Source organism: Monodelphis domestica, chromosome 2 (genome assembly GCF_027887165.1).
Source record: "Monodelphis domestica isolate mMonDom1 chromosome 2, mMonDom1.pri, whole genome shotgun sequence".
In the NCBI taxonomy this organism is placed as follows: Eukaryota; Metazoa; Chordata; class Mammalia; order Didelphimorphia; family Didelphidae; genus Monodelphis; species Monodelphis domestica.
This window is the reverse complement of record NC_077228.1, coordinates 234,505,014-234,524,669: the sequence shown is the minus strand read 5'-3', so window position 1 is coordinate 234,524,669 and position 19,656 is coordinate 234,505,014. Positions and strand designations below refer to the sequence as shown.

General features: G+C 37.8%; 1 protein-coding gene across 2 annotated transcripts in view; it reads left to right on the top strand.

Moving 5' to 3' along the window:
• RNF213 (ring finger protein 213) overlaps positions 1–3,154 on the top strand; it is a 149,586-nt gene extending 146,432 nt beyond the window's left edge. For both annotated transcript variants that reach the window (XM_007482897.2, XM_007482898.2), the window contains one exon: positions 1,262–3,154. In XM_007482897.2, coding sequence (XP_007482959.2) covers positions 1,262–1,415 — 154 coding nt within the window. In that variant the 3' untranslated portion in view covers positions 1,416–3,154. The remainder of the gene's footprint in view (positions 1–1,261) is intronic.
• Positions 3,155–19,656: the final 16,502 nt, after the last annotated feature.

Here is a 19,656-nt window from a genome sequence, read left to right as displayed (position 1 = left end):
AGTCTTTAAATATATTCCAAATCTATAAAATAATGAGTATTCCTGGAACCAGATAGTCCTTTATGTTCTTTTCAGCACTTAATTCAAAATCCTTTGGTGCTTTCTGAGTGTTCTGATGTTCAGTGTTCTAATCAGCGAACTACATTATAGTCTTATAAACTTTAAAACAGAATACAAAGTATAGTTTACAGTTTGGGTAGTGAACATAAAAAACACATATGCAGTACTTGGACTTTCCATAATCATGTAATTCTGATTTTAGTACTTCTTTAATACTTCTCAGGATCCATGATTTATTGAAAAATATATTTTTCAACTTTATTAAATATTTCACAATTACAGACTACATATTCATAACTTACAATTTTTGGTTCCAAGTTCTCTCTCCTTTCCTCCCCACTTGTTTAGAAGGCATGAAATTTGATATTGATAATACATGTCCTGCAAAAAATATTTCCATGTGAGCTATGTTGCAAAATAAAGCACAGACTAAAAAAACAAACCCTGAGAAAAAGAAAAAAGTATGATTCACTCTTTCTCTGGAAGCAGATAGTATTTTTCATCATGGGTCCCTTGGAATCAAGACATAGCCTTTATCCAAAGATAGAGGACTTCATAAAAATGCCTGCAGTATTAGCCACACAAACCCCACAGAATTCTTATTTTTATCATCCTAGCTAAGTCTTTTTAGGTATTTGTTATTTGAAGAACACTTATTTCTAGAATCACATTAAAATAGCCTCCCATTAGTTTCGTTATATAGGATTCAATGGGACTTTTTTGGAACTTTAATCTTTTATTAGTAGTATTTCCAAAAAAAAGGGAATCTAACCTGACGCATACATAGATGTTTATCTTTCTGAGCTCTTAACAAGGGTATAAGGAAAAGCAAACATGAAGTATAAAAAGCTTTGAACATAAAGTTATCTTTGCTGGTTTATAGGATTATAGAATGTAGGCTTCCCCATTAAGTTCCTAGAAGTATCTATAACCAACTAATCAGTAATCATTCATTAAATACCTATTAAGTGCCAGGCATTGTGCTAAGTGTGGGGATACAATGAAAGTCAGAAGACAGTCCTTGCTTTCAAGGAGCTCACATCTCCTGGAAGAGTTTACATCTCTTCTCCTCTCACCCACTAGCAGATATTTAATAAAGATCTATGGAATTGAATTGACAGGTGAAAATTTTGTAAGATTTCTTTTAAACAGTATGCAAGGCTATTTTTAATTTTTTTCTCATTTTTCATTTGTTTTCTAGCTTAAAAGAGACTCTGGTGAGTTATATGGAAACCAAGGAGAGTGAAATCCCTCCAGAAGTGGAATATCAATTCCCAGAAGAGATTCTTCTCTCCCATTGTATTGCTGTTTGGAAAGCTGCTGCTGGCCTTAAACAGGATCGAAGACTTACATAGACTTCTTTTAATAGCACTGCCTTTGGAAGACACTTTTGGGAAAGGGGCAAATTCTTCTGTCTCTTTTCTCTTGGGAGTGCTTGGGAGAGAAATAACTGGTGCAGCAGTTAATTCAGGACCATGATGTGCTGTACAAATCTGCAATCTTCCACACTCTGGGAGTTGCTGTGCTGTTTGGGGAATGTGTGTATTCTAAAACTCCACTCATGAGTACTGTTCCCAGGGAGGTCTGAATTCAGAATGACTTGAAACTGGAAATAAGCCATCTTCCTTGACGTTCTGGAGTACACAGGTTGCAGAGGGGCTTGACAGCTTTGTACTGATGAATAAGATCTTATACTTCTGGCTCTTTTAACCTGTTTATCTGTAAAGCACACACCCAACTAGTTCAGACCTCAGCCTCCCCCAACTACCACACATCTAGGAGGAAAAACTTTTTTCTGCTCATCTTTTCACTTCAAGATGTTTTATCTGCCCTCACAGAAGAAGTGGCTTTCTTCTATTACTTTGGAGTTTCTACTCTACCATTTTACTAATTTAGAGGATGACAGTCTACTTATTTCCTCATCATCTTCTTAATGCAAAACAGAATATTTTGTGAGTGCCTTAAGACTAAACAAAATTTCTGAACCAGACCTCCAGAAATAAAAATGCAGTTCAAATTGGTAGTAATCAAAAATGAAAGCTTAACCTTGGATCATTGTGGGGTAGGTTTGAGACCTTGTAGGTAATTCCTAATTTTCTGGCAAGTATGTCAAATGAATTCAGTATAGAAATCTAAACTTTTAATACAACCCTCTTTGGGTTCTAGTTCTCATGCCTTAGCTGAGAGAAAGAATGCACTAAACCAACCAGAGTTTGAAAATAAGAAAGACTATAAATTTGCCCTGATGTTCTGCTGCTTTTCTTATCTGAGCTCTCCTCTCTAATTCCTATTTCTAGGAGCTCAATAGATGTATTTGCAATATTGAAATTAAGGTTTTGACTCTGGAGTTAATGGCAAATGTGCACTTTTAAAATTAACATTCTAAGTATAGTGAAGGTAGTTAAACAATGTACATCTTCAGTAACGGTGGAGAGAATTGCAGAAGGAAAATTACTTTTAATTCATTTTCTAATTTTCATTGCTTTGACACTTTCTGTTTTTGAAGAACTGGGGTATTCAGAATACTCAGTAAAGTGCTCTCTAATTTGATGGTAGTAATCTCATTAGCAGCATTTGACCATCTACTGATCTGAGTGTGAAGACTATATATAACATGATTATCTCCATCTTTTATTTCCCACTGGATGTATTCTCTTAACTTCACAGCTTTGGGGTGGAAACCACCTTGATACCTCAATTGAAATAGAATTCATTTTAATCCTTCGGGCCACAACTAGTATTCTCACCTGGTTTCAGTTTCTTAGCTTGGTGCTGTCCCTACCTGTGCCTGTACCATGCCTTAGCTGCAGCCATTTGTTTACAGGTGTCAGGTGGGAGCCAGAGTAATGTTGTTGCACTGAAGACTGTTTTTGTTGGATTTCTCCTTTATCCCTTCTCATTTTTATGAAGGACTTTTCTATGAAGGGTTGTATATTTTGGGGTTTTTTTTTTTATTCCTCCAAAGCCTTAACTGTCTGGCCCAGCTTAGTCATGATGTACATACAAAAGTCCTCTTGACCTAGCACACGGCAGAAACAGACTTTATTGTAATAGTTACTTCTGCTTTAATAAACCTGATTTTTTTTCTGTTAAAGATTCTTTCTCATTTGGGGTTGAGCGTCTGCAAATGGAAAGTGACTAGAATTCTTGGGAGGATTCCAGATTGTAGTGGAAAATTCCCTGGAGAAGAATGAGTGAATGGAAATACAGGCAAATCAAGCTGTCTACTAACTATATTGGGAATAGTAACTGAAATCAATACAGTTTGCCTCTCCATTAAAAATGAAAAAAGTCTTGAACTCAGAATCAGAAATTCTGAGTTTGAATTTTGACTCTGCCTCTTAACTTCCTGAATGGTGTTAGGTATGCACACTCTATTTTCTCATTTATAAAATGATATGATTGCATTATAGTTCTGCCACTCATATTCAAATTTTAAAATATAATTGGTGGGAAAATTTGCTTTCTCTCAAATCTTCCAAAAGAAAAATTTCTCTGGACTAGGAGCTAGACCTAGATCCTCCATCAGGGTTCAATGTGTGGTCCTAATTACTCAGTAAGCATTAAGTGCCTGTACATGACACTGAGGATAGAAATACAAGAAAATGAAACATTCTCAAAACATCATATTGTATTGAAGACAATATCAAATACATATACAAATATATGTCCCCCCGCAAAAAGGGGATAAGAATAAAGAAAAAGTTGATACAGAAGGCACTAACAAGGGAATCAGAAAAGGCTTCATATAAAAGTGGTTATTGAACTTCTTGAAGTAAGAGAATTTTAAGAGTTTAATTTTTTAAATTTAATTTTAAGGGCATGAATCCCAGGCATGGGAGATAGGAAATGGAATGTCATGTGTGGGGAACATAGCAGAATTTCAGCTTGGCTTTATGGTACACTATGGGAGAGGATTATGCCCAGTGAGACTGAAAAGATAGGTTGAAGTGAGGGTATAAAAGACTTTAAAAGCTGAAAAGTTTATATTTGATCCTAAAAATAATAGGGGTTTATTTAGCAAGGGAGCAACATGGTTAGTTTTGTGCTTTGTCAGTGGTATGAAGGACAGACTGAAAAGAGCAAAGAAGGTATGAAGTGAGAGACCAAGTGAAAAGGATAGTGCAACAGTCCAGGCAAGAAGTGATGAGGTGCTGAACCAGATAGGATGATGACAAGTGTGAGTGGTCATGTGGGGGATACACTGGATAGGTGGAGCATTTAGCAATTGATTCTTTTTGTGGGATGAGGAATCTAGGGTCTCAGGATAAGTGGAAGAATAGCTGTTCCTTTAACTTAGATAAATATGAAAGATTAGTGGATGGTAAATGAGCTTTAAATGTCTATGGAACTTCTACTTTGAAATGCCCAATAAACTTTTGTGTTGCAGGAGTGAAGCAAGGGAGAAAGGGCTGAATATGCAGATATTTGATTAATCTACATAACTGTTAATGCTACCCTTGGGGACTTTAGGGGCACTTGGACTGTGAAGGGGTTCAGTATGAATTACAAATTGCCAAAAGAGACTGAAAAGGAACTATCAAAGGAGTATACAAAAACTAGAGAGAAAAGGGAAGTGGTCCAAAGTGTCATGTAGCAAAGAGGTCAAGAAGATGAAGACTAAGAAAAAACTTGGGACAACTTTGTCCCAAAATCTTTGGTGGCTTTTACTAGAAGTACAACTGAGCTTTCTCAGAAAAGTAAGATGATAGCTTGAGAGAATGGTATAGCCTCAAAAAATGTTTAAGGATAGGGCTAATTAGGTATCTTTGGAGGTAGCAGGGAAGTAATCAATAGGGAGAGGTTGGAGATTTAGAGTGGAGGATGATGATGTAATCTACTAAAGATAGAAGGGTATGTGATGCAGAATATATTCACCTTGACAAAGAGCAATTTTATTATAGATGCTAAGGAAAAGAGGAGAGAAGCTGTTAAGAAATCTTGGATATAGGAAAGGGAGAAGGAGGAGCTCAGGAAGCATGGAAGCTTCAAGAGGAAGTTCTTTGGCTTGTTCAATTTCTTTTTCTAAGGTGGAATCGTTTAAGAATTCTATTTCATCTGTTGTTAATCTGGGCAATTTATATTTTTTTAAATATCCTCCCATTTCACTTAGATTGTCTAATTTATTGCCATAGACTTGAGCAAAGAAGTTCTTAATAATTGCCTTAATTCCTCATCATTATAGTTGAGGTCACCCTCAGCTTTGATACTGTTAATTTGATTTTCTTTTTTTTACTAGATTGGCTACTACTTTATCTATTTGATTTGTTTTTTCAAAGTACCAGCTCTAGTCTTATTTATTAGTTCAATAGTTCTTTTGCTTTCAATTTGATTACTTTCTCCTTTAATTTTTTTTGGATTGAAATTTTTTATTTAATTAATTATTTTACAGTATTTTTCCATGGTTACATGATTCATGGTCTTCTATTTCCCACCCCCCAGTAGCCAACACACAATTCCACTTCTCCTTTACTTTTTTAGGATTTCTAATTTCATTTTTATTTGGGGGATTTATAATTTTTAATTTTTAAAGTTGCAAGCCCAATTCATTGATCTCTACCCTCCTTTTTGTTGGTGTAGGCACCACAGATATAAATTTTCCCCTCAGTACTGCTTTGGCTGAATCCCATAGGTTTTGACATGATGTCTCCTCGTCATTCTCTTTCATGAAGTCTGTAATTGTTTCTATGATTTCTTTTTTGAAGAATTAGATTATTTGATGTCCAATTAACTTTAAAGTTGTGCATCCATGGACCCTTATTAATTATAATTTTTGCTCCATTATGATCTAAAAAAGTGGCATTTAATATTTCTCCTTTCTGCATTTATTTGCAATATTTCTATGCCCTAGTACATGGTTGATCTTTTTATATGTACCATGTACTACTGAGAATGTATATTCATCCCTGTTCAGTTATCTCCAGATATCTATTAACTCTTAATTTTTCTAGCATTTCATTTACTTCCCTTCTTTCTTATTTATTTTTTGGTTCAATTTATCTAGTTCTAAAAGGGGAAGGTTGAGGTCCCCTCAACCTTAAATAAGATTGTTCTTACTTAAATAAGTATGTTCTTACTATCTTATTTCCTCCTTGAGCTCCTTCAATTTTTCCTTTAGAATTCTAGATGCTATACCATTTGGTGAATAAATATTTAGTAATGATATTACTTCATTGTTTATAAGTACCTTTTAGCAAAATATAATTTCCTTCCTTATCTCTTTTAATCAGATCAATTTCTACTTTGGCTTTGTCTGGTATTGTGATTGCTATTCCTGTTTGTTTGTTTGTTTTCTTTAGATGATGCATAATATATTCTGCGCCAGCCTTTTATCTTGAATCTGTATGTGTCACCCTGCCTCAAATGTGTTGTTTTTTGTTTTTGTTTTTCTAAATTAAAGCCCATACCTTCCATCTTGGAATCAATACTGGCTATTGGTTCCAAGTCAGAAGAATGGTAAGGGCTAGTGTTACAGTTAAAAGAGTGGTTACCTTAAACTGTGACCGCAAAAAAATGTGTAAATGGCCAAACTGTAAGGTTTTGGCCACACTGGTAAAGATAATTTTTAGTGTCTTGATTTTATATTAAAAATAAAGTGGTTGCCATGGGAAAATTCCCAAATATGAAATACCCAAGTCAGCTGGGTTTTTATGGAGATTTTAATTAATATAAGTTAAGGAATTAATGAAGGGAGAGAGAAAGAGGAAATAATGAGAAAAGGGCTAGGCCATCCAGCCTAGGCTTAAGCCTTAAGAGAGAGATCAGTCAGTCTTTAATCCACTCACCACAAGATTTGTCCCAAACAAGATCTAGTGTTCAGAGAGACCCTCCAGTTCAGCTCCTCAGCTCAACTAAGTTCAGCCATCAAGCCCTCCAATTCAGCTTTGGCAAGCTGCCCTCCCTCCCCCAGAAGCCTTTCTGACCTCCTTAAGTTTTCACATCTACCAATCACAGTAGACATTTTCACAGGACTGACCATTCTTAATTCACACCTGAATTGACTAAACTTTTGAGTAATTCATACCTGAGTAGACTAAAACTTCATACCTCTTTTGTTAAGCTTGCCCCTTTCAAGTTTGCAAGTTGCCTGACCTTTTAGTGATTAATTTGACCTTTATAGGTACTTAGTGTCATCATATACATTATATTATCACAATCAGCTTACTTTTCCATTCTCTTTATTAGTAAATTCTTTCTATGTTCTCAACTACTGAGAGTAATTGTTGAGAATTATAGAAATCCTCTTTCCATGTAGACATATAAACATTTTTACTTTAATGAGCCCCTTAAATTTTTTCTTTCTTATTTACCTTTCTGGGCTTCTTTTGTCTCGTGTTTGGCCTTCAAATTTTTTTGTTTAGGTCTGGCTTTTTCCTCAGGAATGCTTCCAACTCTTCTATCTTTTTGAATGACCATTTCTTTCCCTGAAAGACTATAATCAGTTTTGTTTAATAGGTGATTCTGGGTTGTAAACCCAAATATTTTGCCTTCCTGAATGTTGTATTCCATGCCTTATGATCCTTTAATGTATGAGCCTCTAGATCCTGAGTGATCCTGATTGTAACTCCATCATATATGAATGGTTTCTTTCTGGCTCCTTGAAGTGTTTTTTTCCTTGGTTTGGTGGCTCTTGAAATTGGCTATTACATTCCTGGAAATTGTCAATTGAGGATTTCTTTCTGGAGCTGATCTCTGAATTCTTTTGTAAGGGGTAAATTTAGGGGTTTTGAGTAATATATTATACTAATAGTCACCAGGGATTTAATTCAATCCTAATAAAAAATACTCAAGTCAGATTGGGAATTTTATGGTGGTTTAATTTATATAGAGGGAAGGAATTAAGAAGAAGAGAGAGGGAAAGGGTTATAAGATTTCTCGGGCCTAGCCTAAACCAATGGGAGTTCAGAGAACTCAGGCATGAGACCTCCTCAGAAGATAAAAACTAGCTTGGCTTCCTAAGAGGATAGTGTTTGGAAAGGTAAAGGAAAAACAATCAGCCTAAACTCCAAGAGAGCTCAGGGAAGACACCTCACCTGACCCACACTACTGAGCTTTTCCCAGTCACCTCACCAAGGACGCTCACTGCCAAACCCGAACAAGAGCTGCAAGCATGCCAAGACGCCCAGCAAGCTGCCATGAGTCACACCACTGCTGAACTCAATGTCTCCACGAGAGCCCAGAGAAGAGGAAGTCACGCGAAATCTCTAGACCATTCTTTACCTCACTTCCTACGTCTGACATGTACCAATGGTAGCTTAAGATTGAGTTAGGACAACCCAGGGGGGTCTGTCAGTTATTTCTTATTTGTCACTTGCTAGCACATGTCTGTTATAGGACATTCCTCCTCAACACTTAATCCTTAAGTAGGGGTATTTACATTCCTGTTTGTTAGGATTTTCAAAAACTAATCAGGGGATAGAAAATCTAAAATTCACACTTTCAATTTCAATTTGACTTATTCAATGATCTCTTGGCAATGTTCTTTGATAATTTCTTATAATAAGATATCCAAGGTTTTTTCTTCATCAATAATTCTCAGATTGTCTCTTCTAGACCCATTTTCAAGGTAAGTTGTTTTTTCAATAAGATATTTGATGTTTTTCTCTTTTTTCCCCATTCCTTTGATTCTGCTTAATTGTTTCTTTACTTTCTAGATGGGCAATCTGATTTTTAAGGCCTGCTTTTCCTTTGACAGTTATTGGTTTTCCTTTTTCAATTGGTCCATTTCTTCTTGTATCACTTTAATTTCTTTTCTGCACTTTTCCTCTACCTCTAATAATTATTTTTTTTTATATTTTTTGACCTCTTACAGAATCTGTCTAATCCATATTTTTCTTTTGGACTTTGGGTGTGTTCCCTTTGCTTTTGCTGTCCCCTTCTATTTCTGCACCTTGCTCTTTTCATCCATAAAAAGTCTTATGGAGTTAGGTGCTTTTTTGATCATTTGCTCATTTTTCCTATTTAATTATAGGTAGGTTCTGTTTTCTGGGGAGTTGGGTTACCCTCTTAAACTTTAGTCTTCCCTTAATGTTATTTTTGGATTATTTTCTGGGTTGTTACTAATATATGTGAATCTTAAAAATCCTCAGACCCTACTTCAGAAGATTTGGTTAAGACCATTCCCCACTTTAAACAATGAAGGGACTTAGTCAGGAATGTATTGAGAACTTTACATTATTCCACCCATACTTAGACAATGCCTTAGTAGGAGATTGTTTTAAACTCCCTACTGAACAATGATGAGAACTTAGGGGAGGTGACATAGGAGAAAATTCTCTTTAAAAGGAGAATCAGAAGGCCTCTGAGGAGGGAGCTTGCCAAAGCTGAACTGGTGGGTCTCATAACACTAGAGTCTTGCTTGGACAAATCTTATGGTGAATTGATAAAAGACTGACTGATCTCTCTCTTAAGGCTTAAGCCTTAAGGCTGGCCTAAGCTGGTCTAGCCCTTTTCCTACTATTCCCTCTTACTCTTTTTCTCCCTTTCTTTAATTCCTTCATTTGTATTAATTAAAATCTCCATAAAACTCAGCTGATTTGGGTATATTTAATATTTGGGAATTTTCCCATGGCAACCACTATATTTTTGATTTGAAACCATATTTCCGTGGTCACAATTTAAGCCAACCACTCTTTTATCTGTAATATATACCAGATGGTCTAAGAGCTGAGAGCTCTAAGAGTCCCCTTCCCCTGCTGATTCAATTGACCCTTGAGAGGCTGATATCTTAAAGACTTTCATCAGGATTGGGTATAAGCTCTTGATCTCAGTTTGAATTTCATCACGTCAGATTCTAGCCCTACCTTTTTGGTCTCAAAGTATTCTTGATTCAATCAGGTACACTCTTGATTGCCCTGTCCTGGAGTTTCACCCTTACTTTTGGGCAAAAATGATCGTGGGGAAGCTTCCCTCACCCCAAACAATGGATTATGTATTCACCCCAAGCCTAGACTGGGATTTCTGGCTTCCCTCTGGACCCAGGCAGATTGGCCCTCTTCATCCCAGAATGTCTTGGACTAGGTCTCTGGACTTCTCCACAGGTTTGCATTTTCAAGGGGTGTTAATTGACTTGGACCATTGCTTCCCTGGCAGGATTTCAGGGTCTGACTTAGCTTAGGCTTAAGTTAGGAACCTGTGAGAGCAGATGAGTGGCTCATTAGGGGGGGGTGTACTTTGCTCTTGGCTTGCTTTTCACTCACTGCTATGCCTCCTGCTAGCTCTGCACCCCTCTGACCTCTGTTCCCCAGATGACCTCTACATACCTTTTGGGTTTTCATTTTTTGAAGGTTGCTCCCCTCTATTGGTTCTTTCAGATTTTCTACTACTGTGTCCTACCCCTACCTCTGAAGCAGCAAATACTCTATTATAGGTTATAACCCATACTTTGATGTAATACATATTTCCATATTGCTCATGTCATGATAGAAGATACCAGTCACATATTGTAGAAGAGGCATGAAGGAAGAGAGAACTTCATACATGCAAGACAGAAAGCTGGGGACATCATCTATCAATCAAGGTGAACATTCCAGGTGGAATGTTCCCAGAAAGAGGCAGTTAGAAGCTAACCCCACAGTGGAACTGAACTAAGTCTCTGGACTTTGGAGAGGGGAAACAAGAAGAAGGTTTTGTGTGGCTGATGGTGGTAGTTAAACCTGAAGAACTGATTGTATATTTGAGATTTGAGTTTGAAGGAAGAAGAAGGAAGATTAAAGTTATCCTCCCATCCCCCTGACAGATTTTTGTGTCACAGCTGTGACAGGATTGACATTTCGAAAATCCTCCTAACCTTCCTTATAGACTAGGGACAACCCTATAAAGGGTGAATCTCAAATAATAAAATACCCAAGTCAGCTGCCAAGTTTTATGGTGATTAAATTGATATAGTAGAGAAGATTTTAAGAAGGAGGAAAGAAGGGGATAATACCAGGCAGGAAGATAAGAGATCTAGAAATTAAGGGTTTGAGTGTGAAGGAGGAAAGAATCAGCTTGACCTCCAAAAAGGCTTAGCTAAGATGCCCAAACCTGAAATCAGCTCCAGGGTAAACTCACCATCCAACACTTCAAGATGTCGGAACACTTAGCATGGTTGCCAGCCAGAGTCGTCTCTCCAGGGAAAAAGAGAAAGGCAGCCCGTGACGTGCCTTATATGGACATTTTTACATCACTTTTCTGCGTCTCATCTGTATCTACGAGGACTTAGCTTGACTTAGGACAGCCCAGAGGTCTATCCTTTTTTTTGACCATGTCTGTTGAAGGCCATCTCCTCAGATAATTAAATCTTTAGTTTGATGCAGACCTTTCAAAATCTTGTTAAACTGAGTAGGGTGGAGAATGTGGGTTTTCCAAGACCTGATTACAGCAGCTGACCAGCAACCACTGCATATAAAGGGAATTCCTAAGGGCAAATGATTTTGAGGAGGAGAACAGAAGCCAGAGAGAAGGTGTGGACAAACTGAGGCAGACACACACAGATCACATTTTGTTAAGGAAGGATGCTTCTTCCTTTTATCATCCTTTGTAGGGCATACAGTGAAGGATGATAAAAAACAACCAAGAATGAGTGGAAAGTAGAATTCTTAGATAGGATTAGGAATCAGGTGTGAGGTGAGAAGGGAAGGAAAGAATAAAGAAAGAAGATCTTTAGAGAAAACAATGGAGCTCCATAGCAGGAGCGATCCATATGGCCAGCATGCAGGTTAGAGAGAGAGGAGATAAGAAAGGAAGAAGAGAAAGAATTGTGCCCTTCCTGACTTTTTATTAAGGTAATGAGGTGAGAGGTACATAATGCATAGGCAACAGCACATAGTGGATTTACATTTGTTTGAATAGCTAATGACGTACAAAATGGAGGCATGGTAAATTCAGTCCGCTCTTTTCAAACTCCCAGAACAAAGACCACATGGCCTGCTCATAAATCATGCATTAGAATGCTGTCTGATCATGCCAGAGCTGAGCCCTCTGTGTCTCAGCCCAGAGATTCTTCTGGCCTCTGAACTGTCTCATTAACTGCTCTGATCAAGTATAATATATCAACACATCAACCACAGTTTCCAGATGTTTATGCCTGGAATCCTACACTGATTCTGTTATTCCAAGTATTGCCATTGTTATTGATCAGGAAGTAGCTAAATCAGATCTTCTAAAGAATGGTCGGATTAGGGTGGAATAGTTTTAAAATTCACATCCCCTGAGGCCCGAGGAAGACTAGTCTCTCCCATGGGTCTTGAAAACATACCAGCTATGAAATTACAATAGTTAGAGATAAGGGGGAAGTAGGAGGGAGAGAGAGAGAGATAGCAAAACCAATATTTGCATTGACAAAAGCCAATTAGAGGGCAGTCCCCTTGGCATAAGAGTGTACATTCAAAATAAATGTTTAATCAACCTTCAGTTCAATCAACCACACCCCAAGGTTCATTCTTGATCTTGATGTAATGTAGGTTTTTTGGTATCTTATTTTTTAACCCTTAGTTCCATCTTGAAGTCAATACTGTATTGGCTCCAAGGCAGAAGAGTGATAAGGGCTAGGCAAAGGGGGTTAAGTGACTTGCCCAGGGTCAAACAGCTGAGAAGTGTCTGAGATTAGATTTGAACCTAGGACCTCCTGTTGCTAGGCCTGGCTCTCAATCCACTGAGCCACCCAGCTGCCCCCTGGTATCTTTCTGCAACAGTTCATTCTCTGGATTTAGGAGTTAGCAAAGTTCTTCCTTGAAGATCTTTCTCAAACAAAAAATTTCAAAATCTTGAATTTTTTTATTAAAATACAATCCCCCCCCCCCCCTGAAGTGGGTGTTAAAAACACAAACACACACATCCAGTTCAGCTCCGGATGCATTGTTAAGTTATGGGGTGTATGAGTCAGTTATTAAAAGAATTCAAAAACAATAAAAAAAAACTATATAAATATGGGAAAAATATGGAAGAAAGTTAAAGTTTAGGGGAGAAAGGAAAAAAGTCAAAATCAGAATCAAAATACCAAATAAAATGTATATAAAATGTTGAGTAAACAAGAATAAATTCATAATGGGCCTTTGTACAGATCCAGTTTAAAGTAATTTCTATCCCACAAGTCTATAGGACAGAATGCAGTAATATTTCACTTACCCATTTGCCGCCAAGACTACAGGAAGTTGCCATACTATAAGAAGGAAAGGAACTAGAATTCTATTTTGATAGGGAAGCATCATTCCCTCGTCTGATTTTTAGTCATTCTCAGGGATATAGGAAGCCAGCATGATAGTCAAATTTTGGTACTTGTATGAGTACTTCATAAAGAGTGTAGATACAAGGAACTTCCTACGACTTAAAGTATGTCAAGCGTCACAACCTCAAGTCCACATTAGTATTTCCTGTGTGCTCTTTTGGCACTATTCAGGTTAAGTCTGTGCTCCTTGTTTTTATCCAATTTCCTGGAATCAGACACAAACATTAATCATAGTCTCATAACATTTTATCAATTAATGGCAGGTTCCCACAGTTTAAAGCTTTTGGGTATGCATTGATATTATAGCAAGTATATATATGCATATATATGTATATTATTATAACATATATAAGTTATATATTATATAATATAAAAACATATTACTGCAGAAAAAATATTTAATTATATGTAACTTTAGTACAAGAAATGAGGAAAAGGGGAAAATCAAATATTCTAATCAAAATAGAAGAAAGGCAATAAAAAATAATGGAAAAAGAAGAAAAAAAATCAGGAATTCTGTTCTGTGTTCTCGAAAAACAGCATCCCCTTGTCATTGGATTATTATCTTCAATGCATGTGATAGAATACAGTCAATCAGTCTCAACAGAAGATGCTCTCTTTACATGTGAGCAATGAATCCAAGAGTCCTTCTCTCCAACCTTTATAGATGTTGGAGTAGTTAACAATATTTGGAATGGTCCCTCATAGGAAGGCTGAATTGCTCCAGTATGCTGGAAATTCTTAATATACACCTTGTTTCCTGGGTTCAGGTCATAAAGTGAAAAGTCTAGTGGTCCAGCTTGTACTGCAGCTCTGGATCCATGGAGTTCACGCAGTTTGTGCTATAATTCCTGTATATAGGAAGCTATAGTAGTATCTCCCACTGATAGTGATATGTATGCCAGGGAGAAAGGCTTAGCCTGTATAGGTGGATGTCCAAAAAGCATCTCAAATGGTGAGATGTATAGATCTCCTCTAGGCCTGCTTCTAAGGTAAAATAGGGCCAGAGGGAGAATTTCAGGCCATTTTAAATGGGTCTCAGTGCATAATTTGCCAAACATAGTTTTAAGTTCTCTGTTCATTCTTTCAACTTGGCCTGAGCTCTGGGGATGATATGGAACATGGAATTTGGGAGTTATCCCCAAGCAAGAATATATTTGGTTTAAGACAGAATCAGTAAAATGACTTCCTCTATCTGAATCAGTACATGCTGGCAGGCCAAAGCAAGGAATAATTTCTTTTAAAAGCACCTTAGCAACAAAAGCCACTGTGGCTCGGATAGCAGGAAATGCTGCCAGCCATCTGGTCAGTTAATCTACTATGACTAGACAAAATTTATAATGTCAAGCCTTTGGCATTGTTATTAAATCTATCTGTAGGTGCTCAAAAGGGGTGTAAGCCAGAGGATACCCACCAAAAGCTTTGCCACGAAAGGTGTGTTGGTTATATGCCTGGCAGGTAGAACAGACTGAACACACTTTAGAGGCTATGGTAGTTATATCAGGGGCTATTCATACTCTCAACAGAGTCCACGATGCCCTGGGTACCAAAGTGACAATTTTTATGAACAGATTGGCAAATTTGGTGATAGAAACTTCTAGGGAGCAGGGGTTTTCCTTCAAACAACACCCATACTCCATTAATATGTTTTGCTTTGAATTTTTGTTTCCACTTTTCCACTTCCTTTTCATTATAGGAAAATGATAAATTTGAATCATCGGTGGTTGTTAATGTTAAAATTAATTCAGGCCCTTCTATGGCTGCTAGCTTTGCAGCAGTATATGCTCGATCATTTCCCCTAGAGACAGGGTCAGTGCCACCTGTATGGGCAGAGCAATGAACTACAGCTAGGGCTTCAGGCAGCTGGAGAGCAGAAAGAACTTCATTAATAATTTCTGCATTAGTTATGGATTTTCCAGCTGAGGTTAAAAATCCTCTCTGGAGCCATAGCATCCCAATTGAGTGACAAATGCCAAAAGCATATCTAGAATCCATATAAATTGTTGCCTTTTTACCCTTGGCAATTATACAAGCATGTTTCAGTGCTATGAGTTCTTCCCCTTGAGTGCTAATGTTAGAGGGCAGTGAAGTTGACCACTCAGTGGCAAATTCTGTGACTACAGAAGCTCCAGTGTAGTGTATGCCATCTCTCATAAAAGAAAAACCATCAGTAAATAAGACCAGATCTGAGTTGTTTAAGGGAGTGTCCAAGAGATCATCTCAAGGCTTTTCTGCCATGGACACTAGTGTTTCACAACTATGTAATGGTTCTCCTGAAGTTGGTAAATCTGGAAGCAAGGTGGCAGGGTTAAAAGTTGAACAGCTTTTCAAAGTAATGTTTTCATTGTTTAACAAGGTTATTTCATACCTTGTAATTTGCTGATCAGAAAATGCCTGAGGGGGCAGCTGGGTAGCTCAGTGGATTGAGAGCTAGCCCTAGAGATGGGAGGTCCAAGGTTCAAATCTGGCCTCAGACACTTCCCAGCTGTGTGACCCTGGGCAAGTCACTTGACCCCCATTGCCTAGCCCTTATCACTCTTCTGCCTTGGAGCCAATACACAGTATTGACTCCAAGATGGAAGGTAAGGGTTTAAAAAAAAGAAAGAAAGAAAATACCTGAGTTCTATGTCTTAGCAACAATGCTTCTATCTCATGTGGGCACATAATTGTTAATGGGCATCCCAATGCTAGATCAACAGTTTTTGTCACTATTAAAACTGTAGTAGCTACTCATCTAAGATATGGTGGTGCTCCTGATGCTACTTGGTCCAATTGGGCAGAATAATAAGCAATTGGGTGCTGAGAAGGCCCCAAAGTCTGAGTTAAAACACCTGAAGCTACCCCTCTTTGCTCATGTACATACAAAGTAAATGGCTTGTTATAATCTGGGATGCCTAGAGTGGAGACAGACAGGATAGACTTTTTTAGATCTGATAGAGCTGACAGGTGTTCTGGCTCTAATTTTAGGGGCTGAGGGACTGAATCCCTTGTTAGTGTTATAAGGGGTTTAGTAATTTCCCCATAGCAAGGAATCCATTGTCTACAAAACCCTGTTGCTCCCAAAATTCCTCTCAACTGTTTCTTAGTGGTAGGAGTGCTTAAAATTTGAATATTCTCAATTTGTTTGGGAGAAATAAAACAGGCACCCACAGTCAGGATGAACCCCAAATATTCTACTTTAGGGAGGCACCACTGAACCTTATCCTTCAAGATCTTATGCCCTCTTTTGTGCAATTCTAAAAGGTGTTTACTATCTTCCTGACATGCTTCTGCATCTGTTGAAGCTAATAGTAGATCATCTACTTATTTGACTAATTTTCTGTTTTTAAATTTTATATTATCTGTATCTTGGCTCAAAATTTGTGCAAATAAGCTCGGGCTGTCTATGAAACCTTGTGGGAGATAACGCCAGGAGTTCTTTCGGCCCTGCCAGGTGAAAGCAAAGATATGCCTGGAGTTCTCATGTATGGGTATGAAAAAGAAGGCTGAGCACAAGTTTACTACTGTAAAGTATGTAGCTATGCTAGGAATAGAAGAAATAATAGTATTGATGTTGGAAACTACGGAGTGTCTTTTTATAACTGTGGTTATTCACAGCCCTCAAATCCTGTACGAATCTATCGATGTGTTTGCCATCAGGCCCTCTTTTTGGTTTTTTAATGGGCAGGATGGGTGTGTTGTACTCAGATTTACAAGGGAATATTATTCCCTGTGCAATTAATGAGTTAATTAGTGGGGTAATTCCCTCAATTGCCTCTTTTGAGAGGGGATACTGAGGAATGGAAGGAGGTGGGCTAGATTTAGTTTTTATCTGCACAGGAACAGCTGCCTTAAGTAAGCCTACATCAGAAGAAGATGTGGCCCAGAGAGACTCCGGTATATCTTCAGGTATTACAATGGAGGGATGCTCTTTTTCCTCTGGACTCTCTGAGAGAATTACAGGGAGTAAATTTAAAGAGTTCTCCGGTACTTCCAATGATAAGGAACCATCTGGGGAGCAAGTTATTGTGGCTCTGAGTTTGCAAATAAGGTCCCTCCTCAGCAAATTTTTTTTTTGCCTTGGATATTTTTTTTTTAAACATTATTTTATTTGGTCGTTTCCATACATTATTCACTGGAAACAAAGATCATTTTCTTTTCCTCCCCTCCCCCCCCACCTTTCCCTCTCCCATAGCCAACACACGATTCCACTGGTTATCACATGTGTTCTTGACTTGAACCCATTTCCCTGTAGTTGGAATTTGCATTATAGTGTTCATTTAGAGTCTCTCCTCAGTCTTATCCCCTCCAACCCTGTAGTCAAGCAGTTGCTTTTCATTGGTGTTTTTACTCCCACAGTTTATCCTCTGCTTGTGGGTAGTATTTTTTAGATCCCTGCAGATTGTTCAGGGACATTGCATTGATACTATTGGAGAAGTCCATCACCTTCGATTGTACCACAATGTATCAGTCTCTGTGTACAATGTTTTTTTGGTTCTGCTCCTTTTGCTCTGCATCACTTCCTGGAGGTTGTTCCAGTCTCCATGGAATTCCTCTACTTTATTATTCCATTTAGCACAATAGTATTCCATCACCAACATATACCACAATTTGTTCAGCCATTCCCTAATTGACGGGCATCCCCTCATTTTCCAATTTAGCCACCACAAAGAACGCAGCTATGAATATTTTTGTACAAGTCTTTTTGTCCATTATCTCTTTGGGGTACAGACCCAGCAGTGCTATCGCTGGATCAAAGGGCAGACATTCTTTTATTGCCCTTTGGGCATAGTTCCAAATTGCCCTCCAGAATGGTTGGATCAATTCACAACTCCACCAGCAATGAATTAATGTCCCCACTTTGCCACATCCCCTCCAGCATTTATTACTTTCCATAGCTGTCATGTTAGCCAATCTGTTAGGTGTTAGGTGATACCTCAGAGTTGTTTTGATTTGCATCTCTCTGATTATAAGAGATGTAGAGCACTTTTTCATGTGCTTATTAATAGTTTTGATTTCTTTGGCTGCAAACTGCTTGTTCATGTCCCCTCCTCAGCAAATTTAAAGGGGAGTCAGGCATCAAAAGGAAGGAATTGTACCTCTAGAGGTCCTACAGATACCATTCTACGGGTGGTGTCCCCTAGAATATCCCTAATTCTTCAACTGCCATATAAATGTCAAAGAATGTAGTATTCATATATATATATATATATATATATATATATATATATATATTTTGGTAATTATTTTTCTAACAGTCTTCACAAAACATGTGGGGAGCAGGACAAAGCCAAAACTTTCTACAGTTTTTTTTTTCAACTCCTAATCTAGGCAGGTGTTCCCTAAGGGAAAGGAGATTTAGAAACAGCTCTCCCAGCTAGGACCTTAGGACCCTGTTGCTAAGATTTAAAATAGCTGTGTTCTATCTAATTTAAGGAGAGAGGGAGAAAAGAGAAAAAAAAATAAATCCAAATTTACTTCCTTAACAGCTGATCAAAATAAGCTATTAAAAAAAATAGTCACAGTAGAAAAAGGTTTAGGAAAGTTAGGAAGACTGAGGGTATTTCGTTACAACCAATATGGTCAGCCAAACTGTAAAGGGTGAATCTCAAATAATAAAATACCCAAGTAAGCTGCCAAATTGTATGGTGATTAAATTGATATAGTAAAGAAGATTTTAAGAAGAAGTAGGAAAGAAGGGAATAATACCAGGCAGGAAGATAAGAGATCTAGAAATTAAGGGTTTGAGTGTGAAGGAGGAAAGAATCAGCTTGACCTCCAAAAAGGCTTAGCTAAAATGCCTGAACCTGAAATCAGCTCCAGGGCAAACTCACCATCCAACACTCCAAGATGTCAGAACACTTAGCATGTTGCCAGCCCGAGTTGTCTCTCCAGGGAAAAAAAGAGAGGCAACCTGTGACGTGCCTTATATGGACGTTTTTACATCACTTTTCTGTGTCTCATCTGTATCTATGAGGACTTAGCTTGACTTAGGACAGCCCAGAGGTCTGTCCTTTTGTGCACATGTCTGTTGAAGACCATCTCCTCAGATAATTAAATCTTGAGTTTGATGCAGACCTTTCAAAATCCTGTTAAACTAAGTTGGGTGGAGAATGTGGGTTTTCCAAGACCTGATTCTGTTATTCCAAGTATCATCATTGTTATTGATCAGGAAATAGCCATATCAGATCTTCTAAAGAATGATCTGATATGGGTGGAATAGTTTTAAAATTCACAACCATATCCCTCTCACCTCAATTTCCATCCTTGTTCTGATTTTCCCAATAAACCTCCTTACCTGAGAAAGAGGGAAAAAGTATCTTCTCTAAACCTCACAGTGCACCTTTGAGTTACATAGAAAGGTGGCTGACTAAAAGTGGGGAAGGGAAGGGAGGCAGGAGGGTGTGGGT